We start from the raw sequence: 14,462 nt of genomic DNA on the forward strand, positions 1-14,462 counted from the left end.
TAAAGAACATCTCTTTAAGTTACAGATGAGAAAGGTGCCACTGTGATGTACCAACTTCCTCACAATGCTCTGATTTTTAAAATAATTGCTGCATTCAAGTGCTACAAACAAGGGTCTGAAATGCAACCTCTTTACTCTCTCAAGGAACAAGAAGGACCCAGCCAACATGCAGTTATTCAAGAAAATGAGACACACTGCCTTACTTTTCCACTGGATTTTTGCTGCTGTAGTTGATCAAATTCCAAAAGTGTCTTCCAGTCTTGACGTTTGAGAAAATAAAAGACTTCTTCATACGTTAGATCAATGCGATAGTTAAAATCACCACACCAGAAGACATAGTCATGGGAGAACATGTTCTGCCCCTAGATTTGAGGTACAGAATACTGTTAATGTTAAATCACATTCATGAAAACACCTTTGAAATGCACTGAAATGTAGCACTCGTCTCTCTGACTTACTAAATACTGGACCTAATTGTCACAATTCATTTGTCAAAATTCATTTTGTGCTAAAATAGAATGGTTCCTTCCCTGGCTTTGGCACCCCACTGAGCTGAATTTTGTAAACAATAATGTCAGACTCTGACCCCTCTTTCCTGAAGGTATGTCTAAGCTGGATCCTAGCTTTATATTCACAATTTGCCTCTCATGAATATTCAAAATATGTTTGTTTCCCTAACACATTTCACATGCATATATTTGCATATTCTAAATATAACACAAAATGTGCCTCTGGTACCAAGGCAAATTTAGCAACAAGCTCCTGAGTAAGAACAATTTCCAAATTAGATCTTATGTGCACGTCACAGTTTTGTAAAGGTATTGAAATCAAACGTCAATGAAAATTCACTCCAGTTCTAAATTTAGCATCCTATCCTCTAACCAGTCTTTTTTTTTTTCTTCCTTCCTAGCACAGCAATAATCCTCTTAACACCAGAGATTCATAAGGGAAACGTTCCAGGCTGTGGCAGTCACAGCACTAGAGGGCACTCTTTATATGCATTATACACACAAGGTACCTTTAGGGGCTCTAAGTGTAAAGGACATCAAATAGTTAACGAGTTAGAAGAAAAAACTACCATAAGCACAACTTTATGGCCATTTGGAACAGATCCTCTTTGCAGGACGTCCAGTCTGTCAGTATTAGCTCCTACATAAACCAACTGATTGATATGCTGCACGTGCCAAGCCTCTAAACCTTACAAACAACAGGAAGGTAAAATTTTATGCTTTGCAACCTAAATGCCATTTTTTGCTGACTAACCAGAATACACAAACTCAACCAATCCCGTCCTGGCTTAGGCCTTTACAGAGAGGCCCAAGAAAGAAGGTATTGTGGAAATTAAAGCAATCAACATTAAGGGAAGCAAAGGAGCCCTGCCACCAAATCCCATGGGTTATCAACTGGCCTGAGGAGACAAGCTGGAATTAAAAACACTAGGGTGACTGATTTGACACAATTTAGGGGAAAAGTTATTCATGCAGACCAGTGGTGCCTATTGCCACGCTCTGAGAGAAGCCAGCAGTTCCTTGAGAGTGACACATTCAGGAGGACGAAAGAAAGGGAACAGAGGGTACCATGCCAGTGCCCAAGAACTGATCCATCATACCCAACCAGAAGCAGCCAAGGCACTGCTGCACTGAATGGCATGGATGGTCTTTCAGGAATTCTCACTCACTAGAGCCAGCAAGAGCTATCAATGTCGCTCTCCAGCTTCATCATCAGTCATCTAGAGCTTAACTGCTCAAAGCCAAGGACTTTTCAAGCACTGGAGCAACTCTGGTTTTTCAGAGGATTAGTACTTTTGTAAAGCAAGTGCTACATTGGGTAGTACTTCCTCTTCTGTGAAACATGCTTCCCTATTTATTTATTTATTTGTTAACATTTTCTTTCATGGTACTGAGATGCCTTCTTTGATGACCTGTCATCAAAGACAGCCTGAGACCAGCTTTCATGATGTAAAGATACCACCTTTATCTCCAATACTTTTACCACACATACATCTACACTTACCATTGGGAAGCTGAGTTTCTGTGTGATTTCTTTATAATCTTCATTCCTCTCTTTCACCTGAGTCTGCCCAGCAGTCAAGTGACTGCATATAAAGCAGAAACTGGTACTATAGAACTGAAAACGAATGCTCACTGCCCCTTTATTCCCAGCTTTTCCTCCCATTCCTGTCTTCACGGTGTCTATTGCTACATCCCTGCATTTAAAAAAAAATAGAAAAGGAACAGAGTAAAGGGCTTCAGGGACAAACATTCAATTAACTTTGGCTGCAATATAAAGGGAAAAGCCAGTTTACAATGCCATGTCTTTTCCCCTCTAGAAAGCTTGCTGCTTTTAGGCACATCTTTTAGTTTCTTGATGTTCATGTACTTATATTTCAAATTAAGTTTAATACAATACTACAAAAAACTATTTGAAAATACTTTTCTTCTTTTCTCATCCCTTCCAAGCAGACCAGCACAACCTAATTTCTGAAATACTGGGAATTTCTACAGAATATACTTTTCAAGTTTCCCTCTACCATGATCCTTAAAATATTGACAATAACTAAATTTTACCATTATGCTTCCTTTTACTTTTGAACATATGGGAATGTGCTTTTCAGACAATTAAAAATTTACTGTTCATATGTGTTGAAACCCAACTTCACAATTCATGATGGATTTTCCATTTAATTAAAGAGCGGCAGATCATAACCCATACTTCATTAAATCAGATGTGATAAAATCAGAGATTATTGGATACAACTATTTATATGTAACTTCTCAAATGAGTTCTGTACTGATGACAAATTGCTTAAGATCTCCATGTTGCTAATCACTTAGTATTTCAATGTGATGATTAGCACACATTTCACTACAGAAAGATAATTTGATAAAGCAGACCACCTGCTCTCAGGGTAATTTCTCCCAAATAGCCAGGCTACTCCAAGAACAAAGCATGGCTGTCTGATCAGATAAGTAAATGGTGAGATCATTGTTTTAGCCAACCCTAGTACAGTGCATGCCTTTCCCAGTGAGAAAATTTTACTTTCCAGAGAAAACATCAAGCAGATCTGACAAGAATATTACTGATGTTAAAAAGGGACGTGCAGAAAACTTCTAAGCTTTATTTGAGTTATTCTCAGAAATTCATGATGTAAATGATGCAAGATGTTACAGGCCTCCTTTTCCCACCCCCTTCATTTTCCTCTCTCTTCCTCCCCCATCTTTTATACTTTTTTTCCTCTATCTTTAATTTCCTGTCTTTTTGTGACAGCAGGACACTACCAGAAGACACCCTCAGGGAGGCAAAGGAGGAACATCAAAGTTTTCTATGAAACAATGGGTTTTAAGCACTCCTACAGAAGCACGGTATTCAGTCTTTTCACTCTAAAGTTCTCCCTTCCTGTTGCCTGCCAACCCATCTCCTGGCTGGTATTCAACTGATTTTCATTCATGGCAAAGGTTATGCTGAAATAACCCGCTGTAAATTCAGCTGCTTGTATTTCATCAATCATTTCACTGATGTATAAACCAGCTATTGTCTCATTATTTCTCTATTCTCTGTCTTCTGTCTAAATCTCTTCAATCTCGGTAAGCATAGAAGCATTTTTTTGCACTTCTGATCATTTTTCCTTTCCTCTTCTAGACATGGGAAAAATATGCAAGCATACAGGTTAGATTTGATTATGCTCACATAGCACATAGCAGCACATTTGCATTAAATAATGAAACTTGGTCAGTAAAATCAACTTCCCTTTTTCTCTTGAGTTTCAAAGGGCTACATCCAATTTCCAGCAGTTTGACAACTGCAACAGAACCACTGTGCTGTTCTGCTTCTGATGTCCATTTAAACCACGAATTTCCTACTGGATTACTCAAATTTTTTTAAGCCAGGTGAAAAGTCACAAACTGAGAGAAACACTTCTCCTCTGGACTGCTTCATAGCAGCAGCAAAAAAAAAAATTCTTTAAATAATTTTGAAGAAAGATTACTGGAAAGCAGCAATGCAAGACCATCAGTTACCTGCATTGTATTGCTCTGTCTGGCCTACAGCCCCTGATGTTGCACAAGCTCTGTTCTGAGGTTTTCAGTAGGTATGAGATCACAGGGAAGAAAGAGGCAGCTTTTGATATTTTAATCACAAAATGCAGTGGCCAATCAGTGCCCTAATATGGGGTTAGCAAGGAGTGTTTGGATCTCGGGGCTTTAAGGTCAGACAGATGCCCAAAGATAGTTTTGGCTAATTATTCACTTCCTAACCATTTACATTTAGCCTGCATCATTCTTTTACACTTAGCCTGCATAATTCTTGCCCACAGCAAAGGCATTTTAATGCAAGTATCCCCATGGGTAATTTTCTAGGAGGAGTTTGATCACTCTCCAGGGACAGCTGAGTCAGTAAGCAGAGGATACATAGCTCTGCACTCTCCTGACTGGGCACACAGTTCTGGTTCTCATGTCATCTGGGAAAGACAAACACTTCACAGGTTTTCTTACCTCTATAAAATGTCAAGGGCCAAAATCAGGTCTCTTTCCCCCATTCTTTTTAGGTCTAGAACTATCCCTGTTTCCATAAGGAATCATGGACAGGGCTAGAAGTAAAATCTGCCCTTCAGGCAGGGCAGGCACTTCCTTCATTCAGTGCATTAAACGCTCTTGGACTTACTAGCCCAGGTCATTCCCTTCCCAGGAAGATTGCACCCAAACAAGGTGCTCCACCCTGACTGCCCACCTGGAGCAAGCCTGGCTTTGCAGCTACCTGGAGGAAGGCACTGACGCTGCCTGGCCTTTGTGCTACCCAGGGAGATGGACTCCAGCCTGTTGCTGTCTGGAAGCATGCCTCTTCTCCATGCTGAGCAGAGACCAGAACACAGGTTTGCATGACTCCCACCAAGATGAGCAAGTCCACCCCATTTTCTCTGGCCATGCTACAACACCAGATGTCACTGAAGACACAGGGTGAGTTTTGGGGCTTTTTTGTTTAGCTGGTTTGAGGTTTGTTGTTGTTGTTAGATTAGTTTTATTTTGGGGTGGGGTTTTTTGTTTGTTTTGGTTTGCTGGGTTTTTTTGTTGAGTTGTTGCTGTAGTTGTTTGTTTGGTTTGGATTTTTTTTTACCTGATGAAGGGGACATGATATGGTCGTACAAAGATGAAAAGACAAACACCAACAAGCTGTGCTGATGTCAGCTGAATGTAGCGATGAGTCCTGGAAATAGCTTTCTGAAGCTGCTCTCCCCACATTTTTCTATTCGTTGTACTGGAACAAACATAAAATCATTTAATGGAATCAAAACAAACCACATGCAGTCAATAAAATGAACAGACTAACTGTGCCTTAGGTTTACAGACATCCCATTAGGCTGTAGAACATGAAGTGCTGTAGAATGCATGGCAGAGACCAATAATACCTCCTTGTAAGCCAGCCTAGAGTTAGCAGGGTCAGTGAGCCCAGGCAAAGCACACAAATACAGTTATCCTGCTTCTGGATGTGTGAGGGATTTGTCTAATACACTTAGAAACACCCACACTCACATGACATTGGATATACCCATTCACTGGGGATAACTGGAAGCTGATTACAGCAATCATAACCATAAAAACAAATTTCCAAATCAATCTCATGACTTTTAACTTTTTTTGTGACTGGAAGGTGACTGGCTACTCACAGCTGTTGGCTGTTTCTAGCAAAGGTTTGTGAATAGCTGCATATACCTTCATATCAGTGGATCTAGCTTTTTCTTTTCTCCAAAGTCAACATATCCATGCAGATATACCACCAGCCCAGCAGCCACACTAAGCACTGCTGTAACTTGTCATTCCCAAAACAGACAACTAAGTGGCCAGCCTAAAGAATCAGCATTGGAAACATGATCTTCAGCATTCCACCTCCATTCAGATTCACTAGGATCAGTAAACACAATGGCCTACTGCACATGCTACCTCAGGCTACCTCAGGCTTTGCATTTAACATCTTCTGTACAATTTTCACAAATACAATTAGCCACAGAGACATTTTTAGACAATTTTCGAATTCCCACATGAATGGCAATTATGTTTGTAGTCATTAAGCACATTTTTCCAACATCAGACACGGCTTTAAGGACAAGTGTTAGATCAAGCTCAACCATCAGAATTCTTCTCTGACAACATAAAGACTTAAGAGACTTAGGAAACTGAGCACTTTCAACATCATCCCAGTGACATTTTTAAGGGAAAACATATTTCCAGCGATGGTTGCAGACAACAGACTTGGAACTGAGTGAGCCCAGTGACCATAAAAATGAACATGGCCAGTTCCTCTGGGAAAGATTATGTTCTTTTTGTTGGGGTTTTGTTTGTTTGATTGGGTTGGGTTTTTTTACAGTTGCAAGGGGTTTTTTTGGCTGGTTGGTTTTTTAGGTTGGTTGATTAGGGGTTTTTGTTGGTTTTGTCTGCTCGGTGGTTTGGGTTTTTTTTAACGTACCTGGCATTCACAATGTTCCCTGCACTTAATTCAACCATCTCTTCAAATCCCACTGCAAATATGTCAGGAGGGCAGTTATCATCATCTGTTGGCAGGAAAGAAAAGTCATGCCAGAATTAAAATTTTGTTGTTTCTTCTAATGATTTGTATTCTAATTTCTGTCAGAGATCCTTCCTGTATTTCTATCTTATGTATCCCCTACCAAGCTATACATATTCATAGCTCCTTTAATCTAATCTCATAAAACATCCCCTGCAGTTCTTCTGAATTTTTTCCTGCTTTTCTCCCACCAGTTGGTCTCCATCTCTCCTGCAGGAAGCAGTTCAGAACAGAGCATTATACTGTAGCAGTGTTAAGCCCTCTCTCCCACATCCCACTCATCACTAAAGCCACAACACCTCACTAGTCACCATCTCTTACCCTCTTGTAATTTTATCCAACGTGCTCCTCCTTTCTGACATAGATTCCTGTGCAACTGAACTTAATTGTCTAGACACCAGTATGTCACCTCCATCTCAATGCCTTTAGCAAATTTATCTAGTTTAAGGATGCTTCTGAAGTTTCTTCTTGCCTTCTTTCTTCCAAGTCCTTCTTAGATCACTTATATTTAAGGTTAGATCACCCTAGAGCACAATGACCCCCACCCCTCTTTCCCTGGCTCTGTTTATATTACTCTGAGGAAACATCAAAGATCAGATGCTGTCATAAAATAGTGTGAAGCAAATCTGTTGACCCATTAGGTCTGTCCATTGCCTAAAGAGTTTTAAATTTTTTTAAAGTGTCATATGACCACAATGACTGTAACTTAATTCAACATGAAGATCTAAATATAGACAAACAAAGGAACCTAAATCAAATCTGACTCAGAAATCACAAACAAAAAGCAGCATATGCAGCAACTCTGTGCAGACACAAGGGTGAAAGTAGCATGACAGCTAGCCTCCTTTACTAGCTTAACCAGACAGGCACCGTCACGTGTATTTCCTTAATAATTTTGGACATCTGTCTTTGAACACTTGCCCATTTGTGTAGGCCCTGCACTGGCATTAACATGGGTTCAGACATTTGCATGGTCGCACCCTAGCCCTGCCCATTCACATAACTCAGCTCTCTTCCAGAAGCTGCTCAGACCTACCATGCCACAGCTGCCTGCTCCTCTGCTTCTCTCAGGGGACAGTCTGGCAAGGCTAACACATGACAGGCTCTCAACAAATTTTAGTGTTATGGGCACAGTCATGTGCTAACACATCTGAAGTGTTTCTGAAATAGACTAGACTGGACTAATTACTTACCTAGGCTACTCAGAATACAGTGGTCTGCACCTAATCACATACCACTGAGGAACTAAGGGTTCAAATGAGACAACTTGTATAAGGGAGCCAAGGATTTGAGGAATGTATTCCTGAGCTACAAGGTTAGGTACAGGACTATGCCTGTGATGCCTGCAGAAAACTAAATGTTCCACCATAACAACAAAAGCATGGGTTTTGCAACCACTCAATTTTAAATGACAGAATGTTGCCTTCTCATTTACCTTAATAAAAAAATCTGTAAATCCATTGCAATACCTGACCTTGTTCCATAAATAAGAAATTCAGCAGCCAATTTCATCAAGCCACAAGCATAAGAGTTCTCTGTACTGCTAAAGAAAGGAAATATTGCCTTCAACAAAGTAAATCTTTTTGTCTGAAGGCTTTGATAGTAACATTTCCAGACAAGCTCACAGTCCAGACTGCATAGATATGTTTAGCTCCAGATGAGAGACCGAGATGCTCTGATGGCACCTAAGCACGTAGCTCCTGCTTACGACAAAGAACAAAGAACAGAGATATGGAAGAAGAAAATTATATACAGGGTGCAGAATAGGTAGATACATTTCAGGATGGCATGAAAGAGAGCTCTGAATTCTGACCTGCTGAAGGTTTGAAACAGTCACATGTTTCAAAGTGTTCGAAGAACTCTGACTGTCAGAAGCTCGCACACCATTCCACTTCTGCAGGGCAGCAAAAGCATGGAGAAGCTGAATACACCCCTAAGAACTGACAGAAAATGCCCTCCAAAATGTACTGCCTTTAAAAGGCTGGTCAAATCTTGTGTCCTGACTCACTGTCTCTAGAGATGCCAGCAAATACTGCTTACACATTTTGACTGTGAAGTCTTACCCTGAAATTCTGAAACTCCTGAGAGCTTGGGAGAGTCCAGCAGCCAGTCTGTCAGCTCACTGGTGCCAAGGATGTTGCTTCGAAACTGCTTTCCCCCATTCACATTCCAGGTCCCCGTGGCAACACGAACACGCTTGGAGCTTGTGAATTCAAACTGACGCTCTGACATGGCCTTCAAAATACTTGGAGTTACTGACAGAAGAGGGGAGAGAGAAAGATGGCGTTTAAAAGAAGAATGTGCTGTAAAAGGACAGAAACCATCCCCACTGCAGCAGCACAGTCACTCTGAAATAATAACATTACCCTAGCAGCAACAATACAAAAGGTAGGGAATAACTCCTATGGCAGTGGCAGTAGCTACAGGATAACTGGGGTTGATGTCAGCAATTTCTCTTCCAGAAACCAGGCATCCTTTGAAAGCTTGGGAATGGCTGCTCACAGGCTTTCAGCTTACATTTTTCTGTACTTTTTCAAGTAATATGCAAAAATTCTTTTATCCCTCATAATCTTTTCAGTTTAGTCTATAGCACCATCATGGTTTAACCCCACTGGGCAACCAGTGCTTAGTAATACTTATTCCCTGCTCCCCCAGCTCATTCCCTGCCCCTGCAGCAAAAGGCGGGAGAGAATCCCAAGAGTAAAAGTGAGAAAACACATGGACTGAGATAAAGACAGTTTAATGGGACAGAAAAGGGGAAAATAAAAATAGAATTAGAATATACAAAACCAGTGTGGCACAGTGCCCAGTCAGTTCCAAAGCAGCGGCCCTCAGAGGGAGGGGGAGATTTCCCCCCCTCCCAGTTTATATACCAAGAATGGCATCATTTAGTATGGAACATTTCTCTGGCCATTTGGAGTCACCTGTCTTGGCTGCATCCCCTCCCAGCTTCTTGTAGCCTTCCCAGCCTTCTGAATGGGAGAGCATGAGAAGTGGAAAGCCCTTGACTTAGTATGAACACTATATAGCAACAGCTAAAACCCTCAGTGTGCCTTACCAGCCTGCTGTGGTTTAAACACAGCTGGCAACCAAGTACAGCACACAAGCGCTCGCCCATTCATTGGTCTCAAATCCAAAACACAACATTATACCACACACAAGGAAGCCAATGAACTCTATTCCTGAAACCAGGACAAGCAATCAGGCATGTCATAAGTTACAACTTAAACTGAAGCCTTTAGAAGTTTAGAATGTGGAAGGAAAGATGGAGAGCAGCACAGTCTCACATCAGTACAAATCTAGCACTGCCATGCCTCTCTCCAGCTGGGCAAGAACTCTTCAAAAAAAACCCCTGCTATATTTACTTATTTTGCTGAGTATAGAAAATTAGCAATGTGCTTCTGCTGTCTAAACAAATGAAGCAGAGTTAATCATTAACTACCCAACTTGCAGTCAGGCATGGAGAAGTAATCTATATTTTCCTTGCGGTCAACATCAGGGAACAAGCCCAGGACTAAAGTGGTGCTGAATGGTTCTCTGGAATAAACTGACCATCCAATACTTGTTGTGGGTGAAATTATTCTATATTTTGTTTGCAAATATCTTCTCAGAGAGAGCTGAGTTTATTCTAGATGAGTGCAAACAAATATGTCTATGCTGTGGACTATTAGGGGACTGGAACAAAGCAGGAAATGAACTAAAATAACAGAGATGTGCCTTTAAAGATCCAAATGGCTAAAAGCATGTGCAAAGAGCAAGGACACAATTAAGGAGATAAAAAGGCTGAGCTCAAGAGATTTCTTCAAGACAAACTCAGGGCAGACTGGGAATACAGCCCTAAAATCCTTCCCTCTGGTCCAGCTCTAAGATTGGACCTCAGATCTCAACTGTCAGAGATTATCACTATCAAAGAACAGAAAAACATATTCAAACGTTCAAAACAAAATATGAGAAATAAGCACAAGAGTTGCGCTATGGTCATTTGAAAGTAGTGCTTTAAACAACAGATCTGTGCAACAGCAGCTTGTATATTGATTGAGGGTACAATTGCTTATATCTGACAGCTAAAAGCAGATGCAAGACCAAAGGGGAGCATTTAGACTGGCTTTACCCAGCAGTGCAGTCTGGTCCATGAGCATCTTGCCCTTGTCTGCATATTCCTCACGGTAGAAGTCACCCATGAGCAGCAGCTCAATGGCTTCCTGCTTCACTGTATCTAAGAAATTTGACTGGATGCTACGAGACACAGAGCGGGCACCATCCTTGAGCTTCCCAACCTACAGCAGACAGGAATTATGAATACAAGTGACACTGAAGAATAAATAGGACATCTTTCTTTACTTGTAAATAAAGAGTTTTGCCATTTTTCTTTACCTTGTTCTTCCCCTCAAGGGCACGACTGCCACTAAATACTCTGCTCAGATTTTGACCATTGAGAGTCCACATCTCCTTGTAGGATTCCACAAAGCGCTCAATTATAGGTTTAGAGTTCAAATCAAGGCTCTCTAATTGAGCAAACAGTATCTGGATTAGGTGCAGAAGGAGAAAAAAAACACAAAAAATAAACAAATATTGTTTTCAAATATGTTTTTTCTTTTTATCCTCAGTATTCCAGTCAGCACCATTCTGTACCATAGAGCAGCAAGACTGACCTGTGTAACTGAGACTTACAGCCTCTTTCCTGTCTTTCCCATGGAACAGTCAATGTATGAACTACAGGTATCCCACGGAAGGTCCTCTGACAAACTCACCTCCTGCGCAACGAAGGACTGTACACTATTAGAACGATCCACGCAGTCCAAACAATTCATTCGAAAAGTACCTGTCTGCAGACTTTGGTAACCAAAGAGGAGGGAGGAGAAAATGGTATATTTTAAAATAACATCTAATCATGAGTTGATTGAACAAGATCATCAAATGTTCAGCCTGAATACACCCACCCACGTATTGACGGTGCAAGCACACTGTGCACAATATATTCCATTAACACATCTAATTACTTGATTACATCTGCAACACTATATTAGCAAATCCACGCACTGGTAAATTTGCAGATTTGAAACCATGGAGATGCAATTAAGCCAAGTCATTGATTTAGCACCAAGACTACACTTTGTCTCAAAATTTTATTTCAAGATGGTCAATTTATGGTCATGGTCCCAACACAGCAAGAAACCTGGGAAGGCCAGGACAAGCAGTGCCCAGCTACACTGGGACAGAGGGGCAGAGACACTCACCGTGGACTTACATGCTCGCCCTTTGAGAAGATTCCAAAGTCTTCCCAGTGCAACTTCAGTTGAGGCCTTAGCAAATTTTCCAGTTTCTCAGTTTTCCCACCTTTTGCAAATTGGTTGTAGTCAAAGTTTATCATGGGACTGTCTTCCGCATGGGAAGATGCCCATAGCAGTTTCTGTTTAGGTAAGAGAATGAAGGAAAAAAATCCTGCTCAAGTCACGTGTAAGGATTGATATCAGCAAACTTTTATCATTAATTAGCCTGGACTGTTAATCACATAGCTCGTAGGGAATTTTGAAAGGCCAGACATGAAAAAAGCAACTGAAGTTCCCTGTTTGTTGTCTTCACAGAAGTAAACCTGACTGTTAGAACCCAATTTTCCTGCAGGAAAACTGTAACTGCAAAGTATACATAGAATTGTGCCTTGGCTGGTGGCAGCCCTTCAGCAATGGGCTGCTGCTACCTCTGTGCATGAGGTGAGGACAGCACTAGCAATGCTCTAGGCAGGCTCAGGGGGAGGAAGTAAGTAAGCAATCACACTCCAGGAAACATACTATAAAGTGTTTGTGGTAAACTGCAGAAGTGAAAGAAGAGGCACAAATGGCCTCAAGTACTTCATCACCAGTTTCAATGACCTCACATGCATTTCTCTAACCACCACAAATTTCATTAAGGTATCTGCAATGATACATCTACATCATTAAGGTATCTGTAACAGTAATACATCCTGTTCTCCACAAGAAAGGCAGAGAGAACCATTACATTAACTCAAACTGTGCAAGCCTTTGTCTATTCTCTTCCCTCCTGCACATTCTCACGCCAAGAGACGGATGATTTTCTCCACTTACATTGTGACACACACTGGACAAAACAAATCTGATATTACATTAAAAGTGTACATGTAGCAGTTACACCAGCATAATTGTATTGAGTAAGCCATTAAGCCTTTCCTGCAGAAAGAAATTTAAAGGCAGTGCTTGGAAAGAGATCTGTAAAATGTATTTCATTAGACTGTTACTGTTGACATCCCAATCTGCCCTGACAGATGCTGGCACTAGTAATGCACTTGAGGATGGCATTTACCCACTGCTGCAGTGTGAATTATTGTCAGAATATTTGCAACTCTACACTACAGTCCTGCTTTTACTGTAAACATAATTACATCTGTTATAGGGAATGCTTGTGGGAGGAACAGCATTTCCTGGGAACAGTATTGATTTTTGGTCTGGTCTGATTCAGGTAATGCATAATAAATGGTAAATGAATGGTGGTAACTGTGACATTCTGATCAAGAGAGCCCAGCAGCAGTAATTACAAGAATCATTTGAACCAACGCTGATAAGAATTACTGAGGTTGAAGCAAGAGTGAAGAGAAATAAATAAAAGCAAAAAATAGATGAACAAACTAATGACAGGAGACTTGCAAACTTAATCACACTCCTATGAATTACTTAATTTTTAATTCAAGCCCTTTAAAATCAAAGTCAAATTAACTCTATAGTCTTTCCTAACATTCATTTCTGAAAATAAAAAGGTAAAGAAATGACCAAGGAATCATTCTGAATTAATACAAAACTTTGGTTTTCAGTGATGTCAGTCTAAATTCTTTGAGCTCACAGGTTATTTTCAGAGTTTATTTATTTCTAAAATAGGCAAAAAACTAACAATTTAGACAAAACAATTTAAAATTTATTTAAATTAAATTAACAAATGTAAGGTCTTTATTCAAGGGATGCCCAGTCTCTGACTTAATATCTGGTTGGATGATATTGGCTAGAACATGATCTTCAAGAATGTGAGAGTTTGAGAAAATATCAGTATCAAATTATCAACAAATGTAATTTTTTATCCATGTAAGTTATTTCAGCATTTCAGAATTTGTTATCTTTAACCTTTAAATTTCAGTAGGGTTTGCAAAACAAACAAGCAAAATTATTTTAAGGAGATGGAAACCAAAAGATTACAGAGTCTTAGCCATGTCATGCAGAAATTCAGTAAGAAGCTGAAAACAGAAACCAGGACCAGACTCCACTCTTGTACCTTCCTCACTGCCTTGCAAGTTTTAGTCATTAATCACTTTCTTTGGCCACATTCTGTACAAGGGGAGACCTTCACTTCATCATTTTCTGCTGGGGACATACATAGTCCTTCCCAGCTCTTTTGCAGGAGGAGGAAATGGTCACACAAAAAAATTGACAACAAACTTGACACTTCCTCTAAATTCACTATTGCAACAGAGAGGGAAAGAAATCAGGGACTATTATTTAACCACTATTTTTATTTTGTTTAGTTTCACATAATAAATGTTTCAGCTTGGAACTGCAGGTATCATTCTCTACCAATGAAATATACATGGCACTTACTATAGGTGTGTACTTAAATCATCCTATCATTAGTTTTAGGAACATAACTTCTGAAGTATCTAAGTCAGTTTGCTAAAGCAACAAGCACCTAAGGAGGCAGACTTCCATCAACCCCCAGCCAGATTCAGGCAGCTATTGCACTGCTGCAAATCCCACTCAGTGCCAATCAGCAGCTTTAAGTTCACACTAAGTTTAAAAAGAATACCACACTAGAAAGCAGCATAGCTTTAGTTCTACAATGCCTGACATCCTTGCTTTCAGGTATTAGTTGTGTCTGGGGGCACTTAGAGGCCAGGAAAATCTCTCTCT

At 40.3% G+C, this 14,462-nt stretch overlaps 1 protein-coding gene across 5 annotated transcripts in view; it reads right to left on the minus strand.

Annotated features, from left to right (window-relative positions):
* The window catches only part of SYNJ2 (synaptojanin 2), a 69,457-nt gene that overhangs the window by 20,470 nt on the left and 34,525 nt on the right, over window positions 1-14,462 (minus strand). For 4 of the 5 annotated variants that reach the window (XM_074537677.1, XM_005490239.4, XM_074537678.1 and 1 more), the window contains 9 exons: window positions 11,793-11,965; window positions 11,307-11,388; window positions 10,930-11,079; window positions 10,667-10,832; window positions 8,619-8,810; window positions 6,457-6,541; window positions 5,110-5,250; window positions 2,014-2,206; window positions 204-362 (listed from right to left, as the gene is read on the minus strand). In XM_074537677.1, coding sequence (XP_074393778.1) covers window positions 204-362; window positions 2,014-2,206; window positions 5,110-5,250; window positions 6,457-6,541; window positions 8,619-8,810; window positions 10,667-10,832; window positions 10,930-11,079; window positions 11,307-11,388; window positions 11,793-11,965 — 1,341 coding nt within the window. The remainder of the gene's footprint in view (window positions 1-203; window positions 363-2,013; window positions 2,207-5,109; window positions 5,251-6,456; window positions 6,542-8,618; window positions 8,811-10,666; window positions 10,833-10,929; window positions 11,080-11,306; window positions 11,389-11,792; window positions 11,966-14,462) is intronic. The other variant, XM_026795410.2, reaches the window with a different exon arrangement.

Source organism: Zonotrichia albicollis, chromosome 3 (genome assembly GCF_047830755.1).
Source record: "Zonotrichia albicollis isolate bZonAlb1 chromosome 3, bZonAlb1.hap1, whole genome shotgun sequence".
Taxonomy (NCBI): Eukaryota; Metazoa; Chordata; class Aves; order Passeriformes; family Passerellidae; genus Zonotrichia; species Zonotrichia albicollis.